The sequence below is a fragment of the Camarhynchus parvulus genome, chromosome 4 (assembly GCF_901933205.1).
Source record: "Camarhynchus parvulus chromosome 4, STF_HiC, whole genome shotgun sequence".
Classification (NCBI taxonomy): domain Eukaryota; kingdom Metazoa; phylum Chordata; class Aves; order Passeriformes; family Thraupidae; genus Camarhynchus; species Camarhynchus parvulus.
The window spans coordinates 53,074,718-53,101,911 of NC_044574.1; the positions used below are offsets into that span (position 1 = coordinate 53,074,718).

Here is a 27,194-nt window from a genome sequence, read left to right on the forward strand (position 1 = left end):
AACTAACAGGGAAATACCCTCTCTTACAGTAATCAAACCTGTATTGCCCAAAGATCGGGGTGAAATTATAACAAATATTTTAAAGTTTGTACAACATTTCAAGCATACCACAAGCTTTGTACAGAGATAAAGGTAATGCTGTGAATATAAAGAGTATTCAGGTTAAACAGATCAGACACATGGAGCTCTCCATCAGTCCTGGACATAAAAAAACTAAAAAGGAAAATAAACATGACTGATGATATCCAAATCATCATCGTCATCATATTATCATGAAGGATGGATGGAGGGCTTTAAGCAAGAGGACTGTGAATAGGAAGAATTCAAAGGCACAGTGATTGCACGATTTTCCAAAAAGAAATGGGACAATTTAACAGCCAGGCTATAACTTTCTATCACAATGTTAAGCTTCCTATTTATAAGCTAAGTATTTGTTTTAAGGAGCCAAATGTCTGGATCTAACCGTGAACTGTGACTGCACAAAATGCCCTGAGTATTACTGGGGGAGCCAGCTATGCACAATAACCATCAATGTACATTTATTTTTCATTATTTGTTGTTATAATGCACTGTTCATTCCCCTTCTACTGTTCTTACAAAGTGCTTATATCATTGTAAGGAAGGACAGAAGGAAGAAGCCTCTAATTCCTAAAGGTCCTATTTATGAGTTGTCAACTTGCAAAGGCCTACAACCATTTGTCTTTCTTAGGGGTGTAATGAGTGAAATGTAGTGCATCAAGCCTAAAGCAGATTTCACCCTGGAATCAGTAAGCAGGAGAACTGAAGTAGATGATAAAGTGCTATACAATATGCATGCTTTTAGAAATAAATCCCAAAGAGAGCAGCAAACCAAACTACCATAATATATCACTCAACAGAGGGAAGGAGGTAATGAAAGAGTAATATCTGCTCTTGGAATCTTAACCTGTTATCTCTTTATCTGTTATTTTGATATTTGTTTCTGCCTCCACCTCTATCTTCAATGTATTGGCTGAATAGAGATAAACATTTGCTTTGCCTTACTAGGATATTTTAATACCTGTTTACAACCCCAATAATCTCTTTTCTATTCTTGTTGCACGCTTTTTCAACCCTCTGTAAGGGCCCACTGACACAGCAAGCATTTTTCATCTCAGTTTGTTTTTTGGGGTTTTTTTGCCAGCAGTAGGAGCATTTACTACAACAAGTAGTTGTCAGTCTTCTTGCAAAAATGAGAAGAGAGAATTCTTGTATTACCACAGGCGCTTTTGAGAGCAATGTTACTTTTTGGTTTTTTTCTGAACATGTTTTTCTAGAGAGTGGGTTAAGAAGAAAAGGATTTTAAGTACTGTTTTGAAAGCATGTTTTTGTTTTCTCAGGCAAAGAGTAGTCTACTTGCTTGGTGATTGACATTTCTATGTTGATGACATTAAAAGCTTATTTACTCACCACAAAATCTAGTGTACTCCTTCACTTATTTCTCAGGTCTTCAATTCCAGGATCATAAAATAAGAGGCTACAGTATCACTTCAATTCATGTAAGAATTCAGAAAAATATAACCACCTTGAAAAGAAGCCTTTGAGTACATTTGTACTATTTTTTCCAGACTTTAAATGAAAATGTCATATTGAAAAAGAGGATTAAATCTAGTCTAAAGTAAGTAATCTAAACTGAAGGTATTTTCAACTTTTTGACAATGCAGTTTATATTTTAATGTCATGAAGAATAATAGTATGATCTTGGTTATATCCATTTACACCATATCCTTCCTGATGTAAAATTTCAATTGATTTTTCTTAGAAGTTCCTCAATATATTTCTTCTAGTCTAATAAAAAACACAATCATAAGACAAAACGTCATGTACTCTGTATACATTAACGCTCTAGGAAATTAAAGAGGGAAGATGTGTTTTTTCCCGAGGTGGTAAGAATCTTATTTCAGATAACACCAAGAATTAAATCTCCTTGACATGCAGTTTGGAGCGTTATTAAAAAAATGCTAATCAAATCTAAGAAATTCAAAGCAACAGTTGTAGAAGCCAGTCTCAGTTTAATCTTGCAAGCCTACAACAAAATATTTATCTCTGATTGAGACTGACTGACATGGGCGAGGCCAGGATGAACAGTATGTAAATGTGTAGTAACCACAGACTTTTCAGATTATTATATTCAAATGCATTTTCATGTATGAATATGGTTTCCTGACTTCAAGGAACACTGAGTTATGGGAGGAAAGCTGCTGTAAAAAAACTGCTATAGCTTGGTGATTTGTTTCATGACTTTTAGTATTTGTGCTGAAGGTTAACCCAAATCATGTTTCTACCATTTCTGTTAATGACGAATAACCCCCTACTACTGGACACAAGAGTACCTGGATGAACTCTACTCCTTAGTAAATTTGTCTTCCATCTCCTCTCCCTGAGTCAATCCCTTTACCAAAAGGCTTCCAAGGGCAGCAAATCAAAAGAAAACCTCAAATGAGTTCTTTCCACTGACTCAGTGCAATTGTTTGTAATGCCCTCTGCTACCCCTGTAGCCAGGTTTTCCAGATTTGTATTTTTTTAAGGAGAACAGTGAGAAAATCTACACATGGTTTAGAAAGAAGGTTGACATTAGCCACTGTTATGTTATCTCCTGGAGGAGTCTTTTTCTCCACTGACTATGAAATTCACCTGGGATAGTAATCATCCGATAAAAGCTAAGTTTAAAAAATAGGTCCTACAGATAGTTGCTATACAAGATTACAGGGGAAAAATGCCCAGTGTAGGGAGATGAGATATTCAATAGAAATAAGGCAATAGATAATTTATTTATTACACTAGAGTTAATATGAAACATTCTCAAGAGCTAGATAAAGTTTCTCTTCCTTTAGCTCTAGGCTCAAATATTTGCTCAGTAAGAAAACAGAGATGTAATCTTCAGTATATAAATGAAAAATGTTGGGTAGTTAGGCAAAATATAATCAACTTTGCTTGCTAATTGCAAGATGGCCCAGAAGGAATAAAGCTCTTCATGCCCATTCCTTGAAATACTCGCTCAAGACCAGATTCACCAAGCCTTGAGAAAAATAAGTGAAAAGCAGACAGGGAAATACCGAATGTCTAAAGCCCTGCAAGAAGTTAAAAGCATGAGCAGTCCTTCAGCATGGAAGAACCAGTAGGGTTAGTGATATTAGAAGTCAGAAGCCCAACACAGACTTGAAGAGATAACAAACAGGTTCCCCCTTAATCAGGCTTGTACATTCACACAGGCATTTATCACCTTAAAAGGGTAGACCCCTCTGGACTCACAAAGAGAGAACTAAGCCAATTTGCCACCAGGGCAAACCAAAGTAAGTTCAGATGACTGCAGCTACCAGACAGGGATAGCTCTATTCATTCCCTTCAAAAGCCTTTTTTTCTAAGGAAAGGGAAGAAATGGCAGCCCAGCACAATAAGAAGTTCAGTTGATAACGTCTCGGCTCTCTAAAGAGGTAATCATAAGGAAACCAAACAGCTCACAGGTTCTCAACATCAGGTGCAGAAATCTTGATGTTCAGGACCTTCAGCATCAGGAGTTTATCTTGCCATCCTTTTACATGGCAATCATGTAACTTTCTTTCTTTGTTCCCTTTTCTTAGCATTTAGTCCTGTGAATACCTACGTAACCTTTCTACTGCTGATAAATAAAAGAAATGCTTTCAAAAGACAGTTCTGCAGCCATCATATCCACAAGTGGGACAGAAGGCTGAAGACTGGCTTTCAGTTATTAATCATGAGTGATGGGCCTGTGATTAGCAGAGAAACTTGCAATCAGTCCGGTTGTATTGTGTACCTGTCTGTTGTTCTCTCCTGTCCACACCTCTTAGGAGAAACAACCCTGTCAGACAGGACCAAGGAGACAGCAGCAGTCTCTGCAGCTATCACGCTAAGATACACAAAGCATCATTAATTACAATGCAATCAAAGTGCAAGTCCCTGAGCTCATCACTCCCACTACGTACAAATGAGATTTTCTGTTACCATGAACTCCTCCTATTAGCTTATGTCACCTCCTGCAGCACCTCATGTGCAGATGTGATAAGAGCACTTTACAGGTTGACAGTTTGAGTTAACAAGTGTAGAGAAAATAACATGACAAGGGTGGAAATGACACAAGTATCCCCATGGTTAGCTTAGCCCCTTAATAGGGCTTGGCAGCTTTCACCTACAAATGTAAATGATGAAAGCTGCCAAATTAAGAAATGCACCATCTTTTATTTCCTTTAAATCCCAATAATAGGTACAAAGAAATAGGAGTTTGCAGTGAATGGCTGCAGTGGGAGATAAGCAACAGCATTACCTTTGTAAAAAGCAGCTATATGAAAAAAGTTTATAAACTACCTATATATTTTTAATTTTTCTGATCTGTTGCAACTTTTCCAGACTTTTCAATGTGTGACTGACAGATATTTACATTCTGTTTGTGTTGGTTGAAAGCACATAAAAGCAGGGAGATAGGCTGCTGAAAAACTACATTAGCAGAATTGTTGCAAGCATGACTGACTACAAAGCTACGAAAAACAAAGTTTACTAGAAGAAACAGTATCTTTTACCAGACCAGTTTTACAGCTAAAAAACCAAGACATATTCCCTAGACACAAACACTTCTTCCAAGATAATTACTTATTACCTAAGGAACTGGCCCTGAAAAGGATTTCTGTAACAAAAGCTTGTTTAGTTTTTTCCTGTTTCAATTAAACTAATTAGACTAATAAATTACATTGCTTGTACTGCTCACATCTTTCTGCACCAAGCTACGGCACATCTTTTGACAAAAACAAATATCCCTTCATAGGATGCGTGGAATTCAGTTCATGTGGATGACAGATGAAGAACATTCACCTAAAGGCTGACAGACAAGCAGTTATGATCAGCAGCCCTTCCATAAAATACGTATGTAGCCCTCCAACAAAAAACGCATGAAGAACATCAGCAACAAAATCCAAAGCAAAGCATTTCCCGTGGCACACTGGAATAACTTCCTATGTCATCTCACTGAGCTACAACAGGACTCCTGCTTCAATGAATACAACTGATGAAATAAAATGTGTGTTACTTTATTTCCTTTAAATATATATATATGTATATATTGCATATATAGTTGGACCAGCCTCACAGGAAACAGCAGTGGAAAACTATCAATTCTGCACAAATTAACAAAGAGCAATTCTCTTCACTGAGAAAAATGCTTTATGAAGGACTGGATAGTCATATCATTTACATGAGTTAACATCCAGGTGCAGTCAAATATACCTCACAGCGAAAAATTTATCTTCCTGGGAGGTGCAGAATTAAGATATTCATTGCTACTGTAGCTATCACCTATACATACAGAGTGGGACAGTAATATGATGGCAATTTTTGTCTTTCTGTACCAGTTATTTTCACAAATATTTCACTTATTTTGTTGGAATTAAACAGGTTTGGGTTTTTTTCCTTTTGCTTAACCTACTCTCCCTAAAAAAAATTCATGCAGCCAAATAAAAATCATAAAACCAATAAAAATACTCAAAAAACTTTACAAAGTAAAGTGTGCAAAGAACTCAATCTGTTCAAATAAAAAGAAAAATACCAAGGAGGTAGCTTTATCATTTACAAGTAGCTTTAATGGACAGAAAAATGCCACTTACTAAAAAGATAGACTTAAGTCTAGGTACAGAAGACAAACTGAAGCCTAATGGCTGAAGTAAAAACACATCTACCATTAATTTAGGAATCAGGTCTGGTTTTTTTTCCACAGTTTTTCATGGATTGGTCCATTGGCTGTTGCTTGGTTTGATCTTTCAGGTTTGTTTTTTTTTAATCTCACAGCTTTGGAATAACCTAACAAGTGAAGTCACATTTATCCCATATCTTAATGTTTTTCATATCCTTACTCCAACAGAAGTCATTGTCCTTGACCCAGAGGTAACTGGTAGCCTTTTATGACAAGTGGCATACAAAAGGTCTACCAGAGAATCCAACAGTCCTTTCCAGTTCTAAAAAGTTCTCAAGCACTTTTTCCTGTTGAAACCTGTAGGCACATACAGGCCAGGCACTTGTTTGATATCCACACACACACACAAGCAAATGCTCCGTTCTCCTTCAGTCTGAGATCCCAGCATCTCTTTTACTTCAACACGCAGAGGACAGAGTGCTTGGACACAGCACTGCCACTTTACCACCAACATTCTACTAAAACACGAGTACAAAACACAACAAAATAGCCTGGTTTTGGTCCAGAAATAGTGTCAGCAAAATAATTTCCAACAGTGAGTCTCAGGGGAAAAGAAAAAAGCTAAAATTAAAGGTTTCTTGACATCAGGCAGTATTACATAGAGTTTGAAATTTGATGTATGCCTATTCCCTATAAATACCTATGAACAGTAATAGGCTAATTGGCTTTTGAAACACAAGTGGGCAAACCTTGTATGTAGCAATAGAGTATCAAAATGGAACTCAGGTCTTAAATGAAATCCTAATTCAAGTTAGGATCTGCTAAACCCTTCTGTTCACCTTGAATATGAAAAGAGCTTGCAACGCAAAAATGTTCTCTCTCTGCCTTTGAAATAGGCAGAATGAATGAAGATTGAAATTTCTTTTATTTGCCAAACAATTCTAAGCTTAAACAAAGCCCTTGACAGATTTTGCACTGTTTGGTCTATTTTTGGAAAATAGACACTGTTTGCCATCACAACACAGAGGCAGAAAAACCAACAATAAGTTTGTTCACCACCTATTAAAATATGCAACAATGATCAAAGTATCTGATTGTGAAAATGTTTTTATTTGCCATTAGGAACACTGGCTTTTCTTTCTTTACAACAACAACCAGGTTCACAAACAATTTAGCTTTGGCAGTTTCATGCGCTAGCTCCAAAATGGAGAGCTCCATTAAACAAACTGAAATGCATATTAGAGAGACAACAAAGCATCCTAAAACCTTTTTAACAGACACCCTGCTGCACGGAATTTTCTAAAAAATAAATATTGAACAACAAGATATATCTTTGAACTCCTCTGGTTAATAGACCTTACAGGCCTCCTACTGAGCTGCAATAAATATGCCTCAAGAAATCAGTGTATCACTTCATACCATTTAATAATGCCACAATTGCTTTTGTTATGCAGACTGTATAGATGGGTGAATGCTACTCGAGAGCAAAACTATGCATTCACAGTGCTTTTCTTTCTTGTGTGAGTCAGCATAGCATCCCTGATTCAGTCCTATTCTCTTCCACCTGTAGGTCCTTCCAGTAGACAGCTGAGTCCACTTGAAGCATCAAAATAGAATAGTTTGGCATCCACTTTCCCAACTGAAGTTATTAAAATGAACTACTGTGATTCATGAACCATGGCTGAGTGGTTGACTGTTCCTCTCACTTAGGTTCAAGATTTTTATTCATGTATCTGTATCTCTTTGAAATAAAAAGCTCACAAAGACACCAACGCACTAAGATTCAATGTCTGATCTTATCAGTGCTTAATACTGGCAATGAAAAATCTGACATCCACAAACCCCCAGTGTCTGTTCTGACAGTTTCATTTGCACAAATAAGCTTTGTTGGTTACTTCTCAATGGAACTTTTTATTCTTCATTTTGTGTCTGGGCACAGTAAAGGAAGAAGGACATTTTACTTTCCTATTATTATTTGTTATGAATATTTTGTTATTAGATCTGGTCATATCTTACTAAACTACTGTTTTGACGAATTAACTGTACTTCTGCATCCCTTCTGTTCTCAGAACCTGGAAAGCAGTATGAATAGCTTGACAGCTTGTCTACACAGATAGTTCTCTGTCACTGATGATGATCTGGGTTTGTTTAAAAGATAAACAAATTTTCCCACTGTGATCAGATCACAGAAAATAATCCACTTTTTTTTTTTAACCTTAGAAGTGGTTCAGTGTAAAAGCAAGTTAACTTGATAGACTGAGAACTAACGTACCTTATTTAGGCATTTTACAACATCAAAAACGCATCCTTAACGTGTGCCTGGGAGCAAACAATATCTGAAGCCCCACCGTGACTGTGTCATAGGTACTTTTATTAATTTTTCTTTCTGCATAATCTTTAAAGATTGCACACACTTCCTCTAAACTCAGGATGAGGAATGCAAAGGATATCCTGAGCTACGAGCAAAGCAAATGTTTTGCAAAAGGTACCTTCTCTCAGACACAAGGAAAAAAATTGTCCTGACTCTGTACTGGGATGATTAGTTTAACAGTGTAGGTGTGACCAAGGCATATTAATTAAATATCTCAGAAAAACTTTGTGATTTAACTTTAACCCGAGCCAACACGAACAGAAGTTACAGGCATACATTTTTATTCATAAAGATGCAAAAATATTCCTTTTCCTTTTTTTTTTCCTACAGGCTAAGAGAAGGCAAAGTATTTCAAAAGAAAATATATAGCTTTGATAGCAAGATCAAATTGCTTTCACCATATCACTATGTCCTTAAAGACAAAAATGACAACATTTTATGTTCATCTGGAGGAAAAACTCTGCTGAAATGTGACTAATGAAAATACTTAAACTATAGTGCATACTGCCACACTTTCAGCAGGAAAATTGCATTACTGCCTCTTCCAGCTGAAGTGCCTGACAGGTTTGTGCCAACAATGCTTACTTTACTGGCTGCTGAATTTTCCTCTGAACAACGTTCCCTATAGGGAATAATCACAGAAGATAAAACTAACTCCTGAACTTCAGTGCTTCAGGTAACAAAAGGATTACAAATTTCTCTTGACAACCAGTTTTGTAAGCTCTTGACCTTGTTAGTTCCCAGCTTCTCCTTCAATTCCTGCCTAATTTATAAAAGTATAGATAGCCTCTCCAATCTTCCCAGCTTCCTTAACTGAACTACTTCCCATCCTCTTAACTTTCAGATCTCCTAGTCAAAACTTTCTCCTGAACTTTTTTCCTTCCCAATGCTTCATCTCTTCCTTTTCCACAGCACCTGCAGTGAACTCCATCCCATCCTAAATCACAATTTTCATACATTTAACTCTTCTTATCAGCACTTCATAACCCCACCCATTTTCTAAAGGCAACACAGCCCAGTCTCCAGAAAGTCCTGACCTTTATCCTCCTTGCTGCTTTCTGGATCAGGTTCTCATTTTCCCTACTGCACTTCCTCCACTTCAGTAAGGAGACAGATTTCAAAACCTGGCAAATTTAGAAAGATGAAAGTCTTCCAGGATAACTGTCTGCCAAGTCTACAGATTTATAAAGGCAATTTCATTTAGATAAGTGCTCCCTCTCACTGTTTACTCCTGTTGCTTCACATATCACAAGTTTCACAATGCTTATTTTGGGATAGTTTCTTCAAAATATATTCCCAACACTTAGAATCTAATCATTTTGGTTAGAGTGACTAAGTCAAAACTGTTGGGTTTTACTTTTATCAACTAAAAGATGCCAAAAAAAGACGACAAGAGACTTCTGATTTTTGGAGCAGTCAAAACTAACCTCATTTCCTTAGATATACTAAAAAAAAAAAAAGTTATTCAGTGAAGAATTTTGTTGGAGTCATTTTTAGGAGATGAATTCTGCTACAGTGCTGCCTGCTCCACAGCATCAGACCTAACAGGGTGGGTATGTAGGAGTAACCTAAAACACACATGAATAAAAAACAAATAAGTAAGAAAAACTGAAGCCCTTCTTCCTATCCAAGATACCTGTCTAAGCAACAGAAACAGACCTCGGTGAACAACCTTCTATTAGCTCTCAATTGATTAAAACTTGCTATGCTGTTGCAGATGTTCAAGATCCCAAAGCAGGCTGTTACTAAGCATCTTAATTTCCCTCCTCGGGTTTTCTTTGGTCTCAAACAAGGCATTTTGTGTCGTGCAACTAATTGCTCCACCTATTCCTAACAACTACTTCTCAGGTACCAAAGTTCCTCTGATTGCAAATCAGCTCCAAATCATAACAGCTATCCAGACTGTTAATGCAAATATAAACCTTACACATTTATCCAACACTAGTACTCTTCAAAGTCCAAAAAGCCTCTCATAGAACAAAATTATGGAGTGTTTGTTACTTTATCAAGAGTTCAAATACAAAACACATTATAAGTGTAATAGTTTTGGAAAGTTTATGCTGTTTGGGGGGTTGTGTGCAGTTTGTTCATGAAAACATCTACACAGCGAGTTAAAAAAAATTTTACAAGATAGATACTAAGTTATTCACCAGTCTATGTTATTTCATTTAATTTTATTAGTTTTAGTCAATGAATGCTATGAATACAGAAAATTATCTCAGGGGCAACAAAATGTGTTTTAGCATTTCATTCCTTTCCTGAATGATATACTGTGGCCTACTCCTTCATTAAAAGCGGAATGAACCTAGACAAACATTCCCAAACCTGATTTCCAGGTATCAAATCACAAAGCACGATCCTGAGCCTTTCATGGGCTAGCATGTACTTGACTTTAAACCAGAAAAATCTCCTGTTCTAAATGGCAAGCTTCAGGGTCCACTGCTAGTTTTCCAGCCCCTGCCAAATCCTTAAGCCAGGGTTCATCTAGTAATGCCTCCAGCAACACGCTGCCAAGACAAGAAGGACTGCATATATAAACGACCTAACAAGTGACCCAACAGAATTTCCATTTCTCACCCCATTACCTTCTTTTTATCAATCAAAGGGATCAAAGGCCTGGAAGAAGCACCCTACCCTGAACTGCTGTAGCCTGGGGAAAAAAACACTGTATTTATTCTGAGTTTATTCTCACATGAGCAAAGGAATACAAACAGGCAGCTTATAGTAAGGCATTCCAGAACTTGCACTACAGAACCATTTATGCACACACTGTTTGAGGGACCCACACAGCAGGAAATTATGTGCATAAGAAAGGACAAGGGCAAAACTAGTCACTCTAAGAACAAAGCCAGGGCAATTTTCTGTTTTTATTTTCATAAAAAATAAGTGAGTGCAAACTACCGATGAATCATCTGACCTACAGGATGATAAATCAAAGACACTGATTTCTATTCACTAATCATAATTCAAGTACAGTGAATTAGCTGTCCATGAACTGTCTCCCTTACAAAAGTCCTCTAAATATTTCAGTTTTCTTATTGTATGTATTACTTGCATATGCTAACCCAAGAAGATAGATACCACAGCTGCAAAAATACTGCCTGTGCTAAGGGCATCTCCCAAGATAAGAGACATGACTGTAATCTTCTAGGGCATAGCAGACATTATCAATATAAATTAATTTACCTTCTTTTTCTGCAGAAGTTACCAATACTGGATAGGAAACTGTTTCTACTTAAGTATTACTCACCACATGAAGGCCCCTCCTTTATTTAAAAATAAAGTGTAATAAAACACAGACATTAGATCAGCCACACTAGTTCAGATAACCCTCTAACCTGTCTCCACCAATGATAACTTCCATGTTCCCCTGACCTCTGTCCTTCTGCAAGGAAGAGATCCCAGTATGCAAGCTAAGTATGTCAGGTGCCTCTTCCATCTCTCCTAATTCTTTCTTTAAACACTTAAGAGTCCCAATGGCCTCTCTCACACTTCTACTTCCCACCCACCATCACTGGGTATCACAGGAACTCCCTGTAAACCACCTCCCTTCTCTGGCACACCTGCTCCATGAAGTAGGATGGGGAAATACAAGAGACTGTGCATATACACAGATCATCATGAGGATGATCCCAGTTCCTGTGACTTTACAATTTCTGCTCAACACAGCATAGTTCCAAGTAGAATGACTGGGCAGAGCCCACAGGCATAGCAAACAAGTTGGGAGCACAATGGGAGTGTCAAGAGAGCTCTGTTCAGAATTCTCTTTGGCTCCCTATCCTTCAATACTGGACTCATCTCTTCCCAGTATCAAAGGCCTTTGAGTATCTGACACACAAGGGTGGTCACGGGTGTCATAAAGACAGAGTCAGACTCCTCTTCGCGCTGCCCAGGGAATAGAGAAGTGCAAGTGAAATACAAGAAACCCAACAAAAGTTTTGTTCTTTGTTTAAACCATAAATCTGGATAAACGCCTGGACAGGCTGCCAAGTGAGGCTCTGTAGTCCCCACCCTCAGAGACACCAAATCCAGCTGCACACATCCCTGGGTGCAGGGATTCCATCCCTGACACCCATTTGAGCAGAGGTGTTGGACCAGATCATGCCCGAAGGCGCCTTCATGCATCAGAATTGTTTCTCTCCTAATACTGATTAACATACTGTGAGAGCTGGCAGGGAGCATTCATGAGATTTTTCACAGGATTATTTCATCCTTGGTAAATCCCTGACCTCTCTCACAGGTCCACAGCATGACAGGCACTGAGCAGAAGGTATCTTCACCACAAATGAGTTACTGCTTTGGTGGTGGCACTATAGGTGGTGACAAAGATTTTAGTAGTCCACATGCACAAACAGACTGAGTGGTTTACTTCAAGAAGATTGCACAACAATCTTGCTGCAGCACTCACCTGTATTCAGAACATGGAAAATATGGTAATGAACCATAAAGTAAAATGTAAAAGTCATCATAAAATAGAAAAATAGCCAAGTTGATTTTGCTTGACAAACATATCTATCTATTTAAACAATATTTATGACTACAGTGTATTTTAACATATTATCAGATACTTCTATGCAGAAAAAAATCTTTCCCTTTGGAAAAAGAAATCCATAAAGATAATATAAACTCCAAATGATGAGCAGCTTCAGAACAAGCTACCTCTTACATTAACTGGCAAAAATATTTGGGGATGTAGTAAGACTAGCACAGAAGTGTGTCTTGTTAGAAAAATCCATCAACTGTCCGTAGTTTCTATTTTGAGTCTCAATAAATAGCTATGTTTTTTCTGAAAAATATTAAAACAGAAAACTAAACACAATGCATTACAGGGGACACCTACCTATAGTTTAAGAAGTTCAGTGTCCTGTAAATTAGTTCAAACAACACTTAGAGTAAGTACTCCTCCAAGTCTTCAGAAAAAATATCAGATGCCCAATTTGTATTGGGTTTGGATGGGAAAGAGTTACATTTTTTCATATCCACTTGCTCTTATGGTGCTATGTTGTGGATTTATGACCAAATCAGCATTACCAACACAGCAAGATGTGATTCAGCTATTGCTGAGCAGGGCTTGCACAGTTGTCAAGGCTTTTTCTGCTCCTCACACTGCCCTGCCACTGAAGAGGCTGGGAGTGCACTAGAATTTGGAGGGGGCATAGTTGGTACAGCTGACCCCACCCGACTAAAGGGATCCAGCCATATGATGCTGGGCTCAGCAGTTCCAGCTGGGAAGGAAGAAGGAAGGGGGAATGTTTGCACTCATGGCATTTATCCTCTCAAGTAGCCACAAGGTGTGACAGAGCCTTGTGATGGATGGATGGACACCTGTCCACCCCTGGGAACCACTGAATGAACTCCTTTGTGTGTGCAGCTTTTGCCTTCCCTGTTAAACTGCCCTTACCTCAGCCTGCAAGTTTTCACACTTTTACCCTTCCACTTTTCCTCATGCTGCCAGAGGGAGTAAGCCAGTGGCTGAGGGGTGCAGTTCACCCACTGCGGTTAACCCATATAACCACAGAAAGAACTAATTTTGTTCTATTTTTGCTACACACCAAATGCCTCCCCCCCCACTGCCATGATGATTCTGGGATTTAAAATTGCTAATAGCTCTACCTTCTACCTGTATAAATATAACTCAATTCAATTTAAATAATGACTCCAATGTTAGATTAACAGTTTACCCTTTTCTGGGCCATGATTACGTCCTTAAAGAAGAGCACAGAACATCACAGCATAAGCATTAAGTCACATCTAAATTAATTTCTGTTAGTTACTTGATCTCAAGAATTAATTCCAAGTGTTTAACAACTGCAATCTGATTTTCACAAGCCCTTCATTTGTTAAGAAACACACATTACGCTACAGACATTAATTTCCCACAGGGTAGTTACCCAAAAAGCTTCTAGTTCAGTTGACCTAAAAATCACAGTCAAAATGCTTAAATCCCTATCTTCCATTTTTTTATCCTATTAGTATGTGAAAGGCATTTTCTCCACACTAAATTAGAAATATAAGGCTCAAATTACTAAGCACCTATTGTCAGCAGTTTACTTCTATCTGGATAGCACTGTTCAACCAAAGTAGTCCTGACAGTTCTCACTTTAAGTGGCTTCCACAGTTTCTTTTCAGAAAGGAGCAATATGCCACATTCACTGCAAAAAGGGAAAATTTTGTTACTTTAGTATCAATCTAGTTATAAATTAATGCTGTCAAGTCCTCTTCTCATGATGGGTGAACCACTGCCTTACAGGGTTTGCTTGAACAGCTCAGTAACAATTGATGTTCCTAAATATTCCCCCTCGAGAAGCCCAGCATAGCAGAGATGAATTTGAATTAAGCAGAAATACCATAATTCAGTGACAGAAAAAGAATAGCACATCTATTTTCATTATGACAAAGCTTTCATGAACACCACAGATACCAGAGATAATACACCCTTATAAGCAAGTTAAAAGCAGGTTGTAGCTATTCTGAGCACACATAACATTGGTAGTTGTAAAGAAGGTTGTGCAGAAGACAATAAAGAATTGTGTGCATCTTGCTTACCTAGTTCACATTTTTCTAACAGCCTTGGCATATCTGAAAAAGGCTGTTTTGTTTGAGGATTTTTTTCAACCTCAACTGAAGCCCTGAGCACTCAGATCCTCCCTCTAACATTTCATTCACTGCCTTTCCAGGGCAGGCTGCTAAGACATTAATAATTAATGCCAGTCTGTAGAAGGGAGTGTACCCCACAAGGTTTTCTCAGGCCTTTAAAGGTCACATTTATGGGTCACAAAAAACAGCCACATTCAACTTCACTTTCAAATCTACTAATTGGTCACTCTGGAACTCATTCAAGTCAAGTACTTTCAATTGCAGCTTCCACCTCATACATTAGCCACACACTGCATAAAAACCACAGCTTCCAGAAGGTCAAGGTTAAAGTAACCTCAAACAAATATGAAAGTTACTTCAATTCTCTCTAGACTAGCAACCAAACTAGTCTGATTCATACTCTGCTTAATCACACATCAGCAAAATATCATACAACTCAGCAGAAGCAAGGGGAATATGAAAAACATCTTAGCCCTTATTCACGTACATTCACTGAAGTCCATGGGGGCACAGCACCCTGCTGTTTCTGTCTCGATGCAGCAACTGGATTAAAACTGGCATGCTTGATAATAAATAAGAGTGCTCAGGTAGCATTAAAAATAAAGTTATCTGTGAGAATCAATAAGCACACTTTCATGAGCTACAGATTTGGGTATGGCCTAATAAGGTACAATACCAAATACAGGAAGAGATTTGAATACAGTGGTTTGGAAAACAGCTACATCACTCTAAGTACCATTTCTGAAGTATACTAGAAGCCTGACTATTAACTACTAAGCCACCCCAAATCACTTGGGTAACACAACTGAGGTGGAGTTACCCACACACAACATCCAGGACACCAGCCTAATTTAGACTGCAGCTGCTAAATAGATAATTACCACAGATGTTCTGGCCATAACATACTTTTATTAGCGACCTCTGCTTTGGCTTTCTGCTCCCTCCAGACACACTAGGAGTCTCAAATACTTGCAGTTAATCTCTCTTTTGCAACCATATTTCTGTGTCAATCACTTACCTTTATTCTATATTCCCAAAATGTCAGATGGCTCCCTCTACACTAAATTAGTAAATTATTTTTTTTTCAATTTAATGTTTAACTAACATACTCAACTAATTCCATTATCAAATTGAATTCCTGCCCATGAAGTACTGCCCTGTATTGTGACACTGGGTTTTGCATTCACTGGTCCTAATTTATGTTGTAGGTACATTTACTGAGATTCTCAGTACTTGGAGCATCCCCACTTAACAAGAATGGGACAAGCGTGAGAAAAGGGGGATTTTGGCTCAGCATCAGCAATGGATGGATAAGCAAAAAAAGCTCAGTAAAAACCTTAGTAATATAGTACCAGCATGGATCTTGAAAAATTGTCTTTATGCAAAGCAAAAAATTAAACTGAAAATTTAGAAAGGAAAAGAAGCAAATTTTGAGGTATCTGCAGCTACCCAAGTGCATGATAGGCAGCATGGGAGAAAACAAGAATACAATTGTTCGACAGCCTGGCAACGGGGCCACTGTTAAAGCTCGGGGGGAAAAGGCAGGGATGTCCTTAGGCCTCAAAGGTCCTTGGTTTTATACCTAATATATAGGAACCACAGCAAAGATGCAAAGAAAGAAATGGCACAGCCAAAGCAACAATGCAGAAAAATAAGTTGTGCTGCTCTAATTGGGCTGGCACAAGTCGGCAAGGCTGCTTTGCTCCAGGCAAAGGAAGCTGATGATGCAGCACTGAAGGCAAGCACAAACATTTTTACCTGCAAAGGTGAAAAGTTGAAGCTGAATTTAAGAAGCAAAAAACAGGCAACATTTAGAGAAGATGCAAGTACGAGAAACTGAAAACTGTGCTGAAGAGTGTCCAGAGAAACACAGTCCTGCAGTGTTCACCCACTGAGACAAGTTGAGAAATAAGGGGTTTTTAGTTAAATAGTACATATGCTGATAGACAGGCATGGGAAAGGGAGCAAATGTAAAGACAAATAACTGTTTTCCTTGTAAAGAGCAGCAGAGAGGCAGAAGGGCAGATTTGCAAGGGTCAAATGTAATCCACTGCACACATGCAGAGTGAAAACACATGTATGCATACAGCACAGTGTAGCTCATGCCTTGAAGTTGGGCAGTGTGATCTAGGTGCTCCCACCATTCTCTCAAGTTTTTCTTTGAATTTGAAGTAATTCACAGTAACTACCATTCATATCATCCCTCACAACTATCCAGTTTTAACGACTTTAATTTGCTAGCATTTAAAAATCTCTGTAATACATTAAAAAATTTAATATTTTATCTCTGTACTGATAAATGTGATATTCAAGATACTCACCTTTCCATATTAGCCACTACTATGACAAGTGACAGATAGTTCTGTTGCTCACACACATCTCACTTTCTCCTAGTTCCAAGTTCTGTTACATATGAAGCTTTTGTTTTCCCTGCTGTTCTGCCTCCTAAGCCTCTTAAAGAACTTGCTTAGAGTGATTTGGTGGTGTGATCTTATTTTTCTTAATGTGGTATATTTAATTTTCATTGTACCAAATATCCAGGTTGACATTCTTTCCATTGGTCTTGCAGGACTGCATATTTCAGACCATTCAGGTCTTTTGCCTGTACTAATTTACATTTTTCTTTCCTTTTGTCTCTCTTACACATTGGAAAAGAAGAACCACCTAGGTATAAACAGCAGGCAAAGTATAATTTCTACCAACCTTCTGAAGCATAGTTAACTAGTCTGTATGTTATATCAAAAGATTTAAATTTTTAACTCATGAGTTCATTGTTAAAGCATTAGAATGACCAGAGTCTATAGAGCAATATCCATCTCTTTAAATTGCATCACTATCAGTACTTCTCATTTGGAAAGGGTCTATTATACTGCACAGACTAACAACATGAAACTGCTCAAAGACACATCCTGAATTGCAGTGATCACTATCCAAAACCATTTCTGGTGAAACGGTGCCCTCTTGTAGCAGGAATCAGCCACTGCAAGAACAGCAGCTCTGTAAACACACAACTGGCAATTCAATCCATCTCAAGCATTTCTTTCACATCGTTATTTACAATACCATGAAATAGGCACGCTTGCAGAGTTATTTTGAAAGATTTTTTTTGTTCCCTAAATTTCATTTGCAAACAGCACTGGTCTTAGCCGGAATATAAATTACTTTCAGCACCTCACAAGTTAGTTAAGGCCACTCTTAGGGGAAGCAGTGGTCTTGTTTGTAGGTTTGACACATATTCCTAGTAATTAGGAGGTCAGTCTATCCAAACCTTTACCTTTCATCTTCGAAACAATTAACTGGCAATTATGCAAGAATACTCTGCTGACCAAGATGTTTAGGATAAAGAAGAATTTATCAGATGCTGGGTTTTTTTACTTCCTGTCTCCTGTGAAAAATCTCGCACCCCTTCAGGGAGACTTTCTGCTCCTCACTCCCAGTCCCTCAGCAGAAGCAGCTCACACTGCCTGCCAACAAGAAAAAGAAGACAAACAAGGGCAAAGATACAAGTACACAGCTGCTTCAGCTTCACAAGACATCTGGGTGATGCCAGAAAATCGGCAGCCACAGCCACAGCCGCTCGCTCAGTGCCTCAGAGCAGAACTGCACAGCAATGCTGCCCTTGCCACAGGGGCCTCTGCTCTCCCCCAAGGATTTGCCATCCCTTAAATGTCTGTGGTTCATTTTTCTCCAGAACTGAAAAACATGAATACAGCCAGCCATGGGACTCATGTTGCTCTAGCCACCTAAGAAAGATAAGGCTTTTTATAATACTTTGTGTATTGTGTAACACCGATTCTTTACCTAGTATTTATTCTTCATTAGCATCACTCATTGGTAGCCATCTGCTACTGTGGTGTTAAACACAAATTGATTGTGACAAGTATTTTGAAGAGGCATTTTTCCTGTTCAAATATGTATTACTATGACCATTCAAAAAAATTTTTTTTTCTTCCAGAAAAGGCAATTTTTTTCTTTTGTTTTTGGGCTCTTTGTGGGGAGGAGACGGTTTTGATTTACTTCCTAAACCTCACTTTTTACTAAAAAAGCTCTATTTTCTTAAGATGGGAAGGTAATATCCATATGTATTGGGGGAAAAGTAGGAATAATTTTACCTTCCCTCATGAGCATGCTCTCTCATCTTGTTTTAGATGTCCTTTTAGATGTCCTATTATGACTGTAATACCAACAAGCATAAGCAAATCATGTCGATATGGAGACAAACTTGCTAATAGCAGTGGGGGAAAAAAAACTCATCAATTTCATAAACAAAACACAAAGAAGGGGTCAGATTACCACCTAATCCCATCCACACTTTTCCTACTTCCTGCTGTTCCTGGATTGTCACACCTTCCCATTTCCATCATTAATATGGAGCTAAACAGAAGGAAGTGCAATAGCATCAGCACAAACTAGTATTTAAATAAACACACATCTGCTTAACAGCTTGGGTCTAACAACCCCAAAAAGGTTCATAGGCCTGAGCAAGGATAACCAGTATTTTAGGGCATGAACTCCACCTGCATAATGCTTTGTATACCTATGTGAAACAGCATCTTTAAATATCATCATGTTCCTTCTGGCTTTGAAAAATTACATGTTATTCACTGATATTTGCATGCAAACTTCCTGCAAAAACAGAGATACACAAAAAGCTCCAAACACAAGCAAATCACTAACAGACATCAACAAGAAACTCTTCCCACAAAGTACACAAACCTTTTCACAGCACAACACCCAGCAAAAAAATACTTTTAATATCTGAAGTTGAGCCTGGATCACATTTTGGAAGCCTGAGACAGCTACTGCCCTCTTTATTACTATTATTTGTGAAGTCACTGCTTCTCACTACAGCTACACCAATCAGAGAAAAACACAAACTTATGGATGTGAGAATAAAACTCACCATGCTGTTCATTTTGGAAAGTCACTGCTTCTCACTACAGCTACGCCAATCAGAGAAAAATACAAACTTATGGATGTGGGAATAAAACTCACCATGCTGTTCATTTTGGAAGAGGACGAGCTTGCTCTCTGCTTCCTTAGGCTGTTAAGCTCTTCTGCATTTCCATCCTTTGGTTTTATGATCAGCCGGCTGCCCCCAGCGGTGCCTTCTGAAGAGGACCTCAGGCGTTTCTCAACAAATCTGCCCTCCCGGTATGGACTGAGGCTGTTGGCAATATCAACTACAAAGAGAGAAGCAATCAGCAATTGTTACAGGGAACTGCTCTCTACAAGTATTTTCTGTGGTGGGATAGGATGTAAGAAAATAAAGCTAGTGCGGAAGGTAGTCTCACACCTGAGGAGCTGCAGCTGTACTAATCACCAAGGATTAGGAACAGGCCTACCCTTAATAGGCCACAGCTGTGTCCAATGAGAAGACAAGTGCTACAAAAGAGTGGGTTAGCTGGGTGAGGAGACATGGAGTTTGTTGGTTTTGCTGTGAAGAGAGATGGAATCAGTGCTGTGAAAAGCTGCCCATGAGAAATCACCGAGAAGGTATGAGAACTTTCACAATAAGACGACAACAATTTTCTTCATCAGAACACTGCTTTGCTTGAAACAATTACACTGAAATCGCATGAGAAATGTTCTGTGGAAAGCAGACCATGCTTACCTAGATAAAGGTGTCACCTGGGCCCCGGTTCAGTGGTCAGCCCCAATGACAGGCATGCTCAGCACACCACAGCCCAGTCCAGGGCACCTCATAGAGTCCAGAAAGACTCTTTGTTCCATCCTTTTCTTTCTCCCTTCATCATAGGATACTTCCAAATTGCTGAAAATAAAATCTACCAGAGAAACTATCACTTGTCCAGTGGTGCCAAAACCCAACCTGCCTTACCCTAGGCCCAAAGGCAAGTAAGTCCAGTCTTGAAGGGCCAGGTGACAACTTCATTACCCCTGCATAAGACAGGGATGCACATAAGACAGGTTTCCATTTCTGTTCAGCATTCCTAGTTTAGCCTTACACCTGCACCTTCCATCAGCCTGCAGTCAGTAGGCAAAGTCCCAGTCCAGTTAAAACAATAACACATCAGAAAAGAGGAGAAAAAATACACTTTGATACATTAGGGAAAATTTAGAGATGGGGACAGATAAAAGAGTAGTGGCCTAATAAATGTCACACATACAGAAAATCTTACCTTCTTTTGCATTTTGCAAAAAGAGAGACATTTCTCTAAAGGTTCTCAAAAAAATCCGTATCATATAAAAACACATAAAGGTATGCTAAGAAATACATGGCACATCAAACCTGCTCATACATTAATGTCACATTCACAGTGGTATCTATAATGATATCAGCTATGAGACCAGGTACAGAAGAGAAAATATCTATTACCAAAGAAAACGCATAGAAGTATTTTGTATTCACATCTAGATTTAAATACTGTTTTAGAAAACCAAATGTTCAAACCAGTCTGTTTGTAACAGGTATAAGTACTTATAACCATATCTTACTGATTGCCATGTAAGCTTTTTCTGTATTTGACTCATTTCACATTCACAGTGGTATCTATAATGATATCAGCTATGAGACCAGGTACAGAAGAGAAAATATCTATTACCCAAGAAAATGCATAGAAGTATTTTGTATTCACATCTAGATTTAAATACTGTTTTCAAAAACCAAATGTTCAAACCAGTCTGTTTGCAACAGGCATAAGTACTTATAACCATATCTTACTGATTGCCATGTAAGCTTTTTCTGTATTTGACTCATTTCATATGGCAGGACTTTGTCTTATTTTCACTGGCTCCTTCATACACCTGGGAATTGCTAATTTGAAATACATTCTACACAACACCAGAAAAAAAAGTATTTTGAACAGTACTAAAAAACAGAACAATTAATCAACAACTTTTATATAGTGCAGTACTAGCTCTAGTGTTTCTGTGAACATGAATCCAATTTACAAAAACATCTGTATCACAATTTCAACTCCCTTAAGCTGCTTTAGTGAAATACAGACTAAATATCAAATTGCCAATGCATGAGTTTGAAATGCAGGGGGTATTTATAAACATCCCTCCAAACTGCTCACTTAGTGCTCTGCAGTACACTCTTGCAAGACAGATTCTGAAATAAGAGCTATTTACAGATGCGACAATGTGGCAAGGAAGACAAACTGAGTGTTCAGGACCAGTAATATAGATAAATGGGAATATTTTTTTTCCCCAAAGTGACTGAGGTTCTGAGTGAAAGAGGAGCCCTCTGGTGAAAGCTAATTCAGTGGATTAATTTGACTTTCTATTGCCATTTATGTACAAGATATCCAACCAAGCCTAGCAGCGACTAATAATTCAAAAAGCAAGATTGCTTTTGATTGCTTATAATCCACATGCCTAGATAAATATCCAAGCAAAATGATGGGTGTGAATTTATATGAGTTTATACTTACCATCATTTATCTTCTAATACAATCACTACAAATGCTGTCTTGTTAACTCTCAAATTTTGGACCACCACATACAGCCTCAGGATTAAGCAAGAAAGCACCAGTCATTAAGCTGGCTCGAGAAAATCAACTGTCAGTGATAAATGTCTTCTGACAGGCGTCCTTCACTCAAGGGCCTGGTGCCTTACTTATCTGTATCTCTATAGATTGGGATTTCTAGGCACAGTCTTGCCACTTAATCTTGTTAGTATTTCCAAATTACTCTTCATAAACTAAAGACCCAGTGTGAAATTTAAATGGTAATATTAACTCCCTCAGTTTCATAGATAACAAAATGAGAATTTGAACACTTATTTCAGATGGAAGCACAAATAGGATATTTCATACTTTGACAAAATATCCACTTTGAGCTACTCTATAACATCAGTTGAATAGAGAAAGCAAGACTATAAATTTCTAAACCCAGATCAATATAAAATAAACTGCATTATTTCCCATAATCAGACTACAAGAACATGGTAGTCTCTGGTGACATTCCCATCCCAAATTATGCAATCCCATGGCTGAAGTCCAAAATAGCCCGGTCTCAATCCCAGAATCCTAGCTTCAAGCTCCAACACAAGCTGCATTCTTAATTCATTTTCTATTAAGCAAAGCTATTATCTATTAATCAACAATGCTGATGGGTTTTTGCAAACTTTAAAACACAAACTCAAAAAAACCACAGACTTTTCCTTTAATTCCTACAGGTCTGGAGGAGGACACAATTTCTACTTTCTGAACTTCATAGTTCTCTAAAAAACATTCTATGACAAAACAGTCATTATAGAAGAAATGAGGCCAGCCCACCCAAAACCCACCAAACTCAAAAAGGAAAAGACCATGAAACATACCTTTAGAATGGTTTGGTTCATAACCCTGTTGTGTTATAAAGGATTGAGGTTCAGAACATGGAACAGAGTCTGACTCCACTACAGGAATTGTGTTTTTCATGTGCTTGGATGGAGTGCTTTCATCTCTGCTGCCACTCAACCCCTGTGCCTTTGGAGAGCGCGTCACTGGTTCTTCACTACGCTCTAACATCAAGGTTTCTAAATGTGCATTTTCTGAGTTAATTTTTTCTATGTGCCTGGCATCATTAATATGCAGTCCATTGGCTTGCAACAGTACTTTTGTTTGATTAGCAACTGAGGTTTTGAATAAGGTACTGGACTCCACACTGCACGAGCTTGCATGACTCACAGGAGATACACCAACAGAATGGCCAGCACTTTGCACACTCTCTCTCTCCCTCACAGGAGCAGCAGCAGGATTAAAGAAGACCTGAGAGGTAGAGACATCGTGGCCAAAATCCTCTGCGAGCAGTGCCCCAGGCCCACTGCTGAGCAGGGCATCAGCCTCTGAAACAGAGTCCTCAGTGAGAGCGATGAAGTCCGAGGGGGTCTGGGCAGCCGTGAGGTCAGCCGAGAGCAGCGGGGACTGCAGGGAGCTGCCCATGCACTCCGTCGTCTCAGCCGAGCACGGAGGAGACGACCTGGCCATCACAGGCTCACTCTCCACGTAGGATTTAACTTCCAGCAAGCACCTGGGCTGCTGCACAGAGGAAACTGATTGACTCTCCGGAACTGGTTTGGAAAATCTGTAGTGTGATGAAAAAGACTTAGTGAGAAGTTTTCGTGTGGACTGTTTGACAGAGTATCGGCTTCGCTCTTCTGCAAAGCCCGAATCATCACCCTCATTCTTCCCAGAGCTTATGCAATTGATAAAAACATTCTTATTAGCTGAGGGCTCCTTTCCCTTTTCAAAATCGTCTGTCAAAGACCTTGTTATCTTCTTGTTACGTGAGCTGCCAAAGCCAACTGAATGCCTTCCTCTGCTTTTTATGTGCTCGTCTAAGCTGAGTTTGTGAAAAGTGCTAAGAGAGGACTGGGCACCATTTGAGACGTTAACATTCTGACTCGCTGAGTCAGGCTTCTGCTCACTCCCTTTCTTGTTATGGAAGCTAATGGAAGGAGTGCGGAAAATGCTCCGGCGCTTTCCTGTGCTCCCTGAGCTGGAGTTGGTGCTGGATGGGGAGGAGGTGTGGACACCAATGGCATTGGCAGAAGAAGGCGAGGAAGGAAGGGAGTCGTGTCTCCGGCTAACACTTCTCCTGAATATTGGCAACCGAGATACAAGAGTCGATCGTCTGGATCCCGAGTCCCCCATCAGGGCACAGAGGGTCCGTGGTTCTTCACAGCCAATAAAATAACCTGGGATGACAGAAAAACAAAGAGATGGGAGAAAGAAGATAAATTATTCAGTCTCAAAGACCACTCAAACAGATTTGTCAGTCAGCCTAAATACATGAGATGTCAACATCAATTTGTTGCATGCACATTACCGAAGACTTCTAGCATTTCAAAGTCATGTTCAATAGCCAGTACTGAAAACTGAGCAAACATGTCACTTAAAACATTCTACTGACAAAAGATACAATTTTATATACAATACAATTTTATATACAATACTGTACAACAGTATTTTATACTGTTGCAAAAGGTAATGGTATAAAATCTAAATGCCAAGAGATATATAAACATATCATCCAAACGTCCTTGTTTTTAAAGTCTTATAAAGTGTAAGCATTCTTAGAAGATAGTTGATTTTTCATGATCATGAGTGGAACAAGTAATTATTTTGAATTTCTAAATACTCAGATTTTTGCATGAAAGAAGAGGATTTCGATTTTTCAATCTTCACAGAACTTCCAGTTGGATTTCAATTACTTTATGTGCTTCTGTTAAAGGCTGTAACATTTTGCAGTACAGAAAATGATGGCATTGCAGTCCAGCCACAATATGCAACACCAAAAATTCTTCCTAAAGAACTGTAAGTTCAAGGAATTGACTGTCAAAATATGGGATCATGTTTCTAGATTTTAACTGTCATGTTTCTTTTGAACACTTCTCTGAAATTCTCTCACAGCCTATTTGCTTATAATTAGCTAATTTTTCATGGTTTTTGAAATTAGGGAGAAGTGCTTCCATGCACAGGCACTTGGCCCTTTTTTATAAATATTAATGTAAAACTTATTTTGATCAGCACTGTAGATGTACTGGAAGAATATTAATCTTCATGAAATATATACCAGTTCTATCATCTTTTTGTTCTCGTTATAATTAACTACCACTGTGAAAATCAGGACCACAGAGAGACAGCAATAAAAACACATAATATATAATCACAGGAACATGATGCTGTAGGAATTATACCCCTATGTAACTTCCTGAGCTATTAGCATTCAGCACATAAAAACAAACCCCATGTCAGCTGTCTAGACAATGTTTGTATGTCAAGTGCAAAAACAAAGTAATTCACCTAATGAGCAATTTAATACGTGTTATGTGGTTCAGCAAGTACCTGTGAGCAATGTATACATTTAAGTAGTGTATACATACACACAAATATACATAAATGGAAACAGAATATTTAAGTATTAATAAAACTACATATGTGTTACATCACTGTGAAAGAAAGGGTAACAAGTTCAAAGACTGTTTCTGACTGGAGATTGAACTGTACTTTTCTGCTGTTAACATTTTTTTAATGTTACAGTTTTTTATATGTACAGTTCCACTCTGAACATGCAGTGCCAAGCAGCTGCACTATTCACAAGCACCAGGAATCAATAAGCAATTTTGTAGTTCAGGATGAGAAAAACAGCTTGGGAATAGTCACTAATTGCAAGAAGTCATTGGTGATCTCTGATGGCAAGCTAAAGCCCGACCTAGACAACGCCCAGGTTCTGTGACTGACAACCCAATCGAATTGAGAAAAAAATAGAAAAACATTACCAGAAAAACTTTACATCCACAAGTGAACTGAAGCACAGACAGCTGTTCCATTTCACTGACAGGTGTGAAAGTTGGCATTTAGCTGGTGTTATCCCAGCTTGTTCACATCTCCACAACTCTGCCTACCAAAAATGGGCTTTTGAAAGCCACATCAAACTCTTCATCCCTCCCCTTCAAGCTTCTCTGGCTTCTTTAACCACTTCAAGACTGTAACTATGTTGGGATTTCTTTGCTGTAGTGAATCTCTACCTGGAGGCTTACTGGTACATTTAAGCATACACGCGATTTTTAGAGATTGTGAGGATTCTTTCCTGTATTTTAAGGAGAGATCATAATTGCTGGAAAAAAAACACTTTAGAATGCAGTTTTACAATAGCAGTAGATTAAAAAAGTACTTTTAAAATACCTTAAACTGCTATAGGCATTTTATGGGTGTATAAAACATTTGCTGCCACTGTTCTCTCTCCTGCCCACAGCTTAAATTGTCATTTCACTGAAGAACAAGCCATCCTAGTTTATAACTACAGAATTTTCCATGCTGAGAGCAGAACGAAGAAGAAAACTGAGCAAAAAGCACAGTCTGTAACTTGCACTGGGAATACAAAGACTGTGTCTAAATAATAAGCGATTATTCATAAGGACTGACCCTGAATAAACATAGCCTTGGCTTTCCACGTGGTAATAAATTTTAATAGAATACATTGCCTCTAACAGCAGATAACAAAATAGTATTTATTCAGTTGATTCCTCCTTTCCTGTCTCTTGAAGGAAGAACACAAACTGTCAGCATTCCTCTAATTGTCTAAACAGCAGAAATCCTCACCCATAAAATACGAAGTACAATACACTAATCTTTCTAGGTCTACAATAGCTATTAGAGAATATTTCTTGATATATACACTGTTGTGCAAATATACCTGTATATATGCATACCCATGTGCATACACTCTTTTAATGTTGTGAATCTTCTAGTAATATATTTAATATTAATGATTTAATAGAATTATATCTAATTTACATACACACACGTTTTGCACTGTTAACCTGCCAAAGTTTAGCATTAAGTTAAAATGACAACTTTTCTACTTGCCACACAAGGAAAAATAACAAGTATTTCAAGAAAGCAATATTTTCAGATACTACTGAAGTCTGATCTTCCATTAATTTTTTGTTTACAGCAGAGGAGTTATAAACCGCCATATATGTCCTGTTATGACTAACATAGGAGGTGTTTCCTTTCAGTCTCCACATTTAACATAAGCATTTGTACTTGCAACTTTACAGTAGTAACCCTTACAGAGTGAAATTCACTCCAGCTACATCTTCTCTGCAAAACCATT

General features: G+C 38.3%; 1 protein-coding gene across 2 annotated transcripts in view; it reads right to left on the reverse strand.

Moving 5' to 3' along the window:
• The window catches only part of CCSER1 (coiled-coil serine rich protein 1), a 608,728-nt gene that overhangs the window by 515,304 nt on the left and 66,230 nt on the right, over positions 1–27,194 (reverse strand). For both annotated transcript variants that reach the window (XM_030947275.1, XM_030947274.1), the window contains exons 2-3: positions 22,912–24,270; positions 19,620–19,807 (exon numbers count right to left, since the gene is read on the reverse strand). In XM_030947275.1, coding sequence (XP_030803135.1) covers positions 19,620–19,807; positions 22,912–24,226 — 1,503 coding nt within the window. In that variant the 5' untranslated portion in view covers positions 24,227–24,270. The remainder of the gene's footprint in view (positions 1–19,619; positions 19,808–22,911; positions 24,271–27,194) is intronic.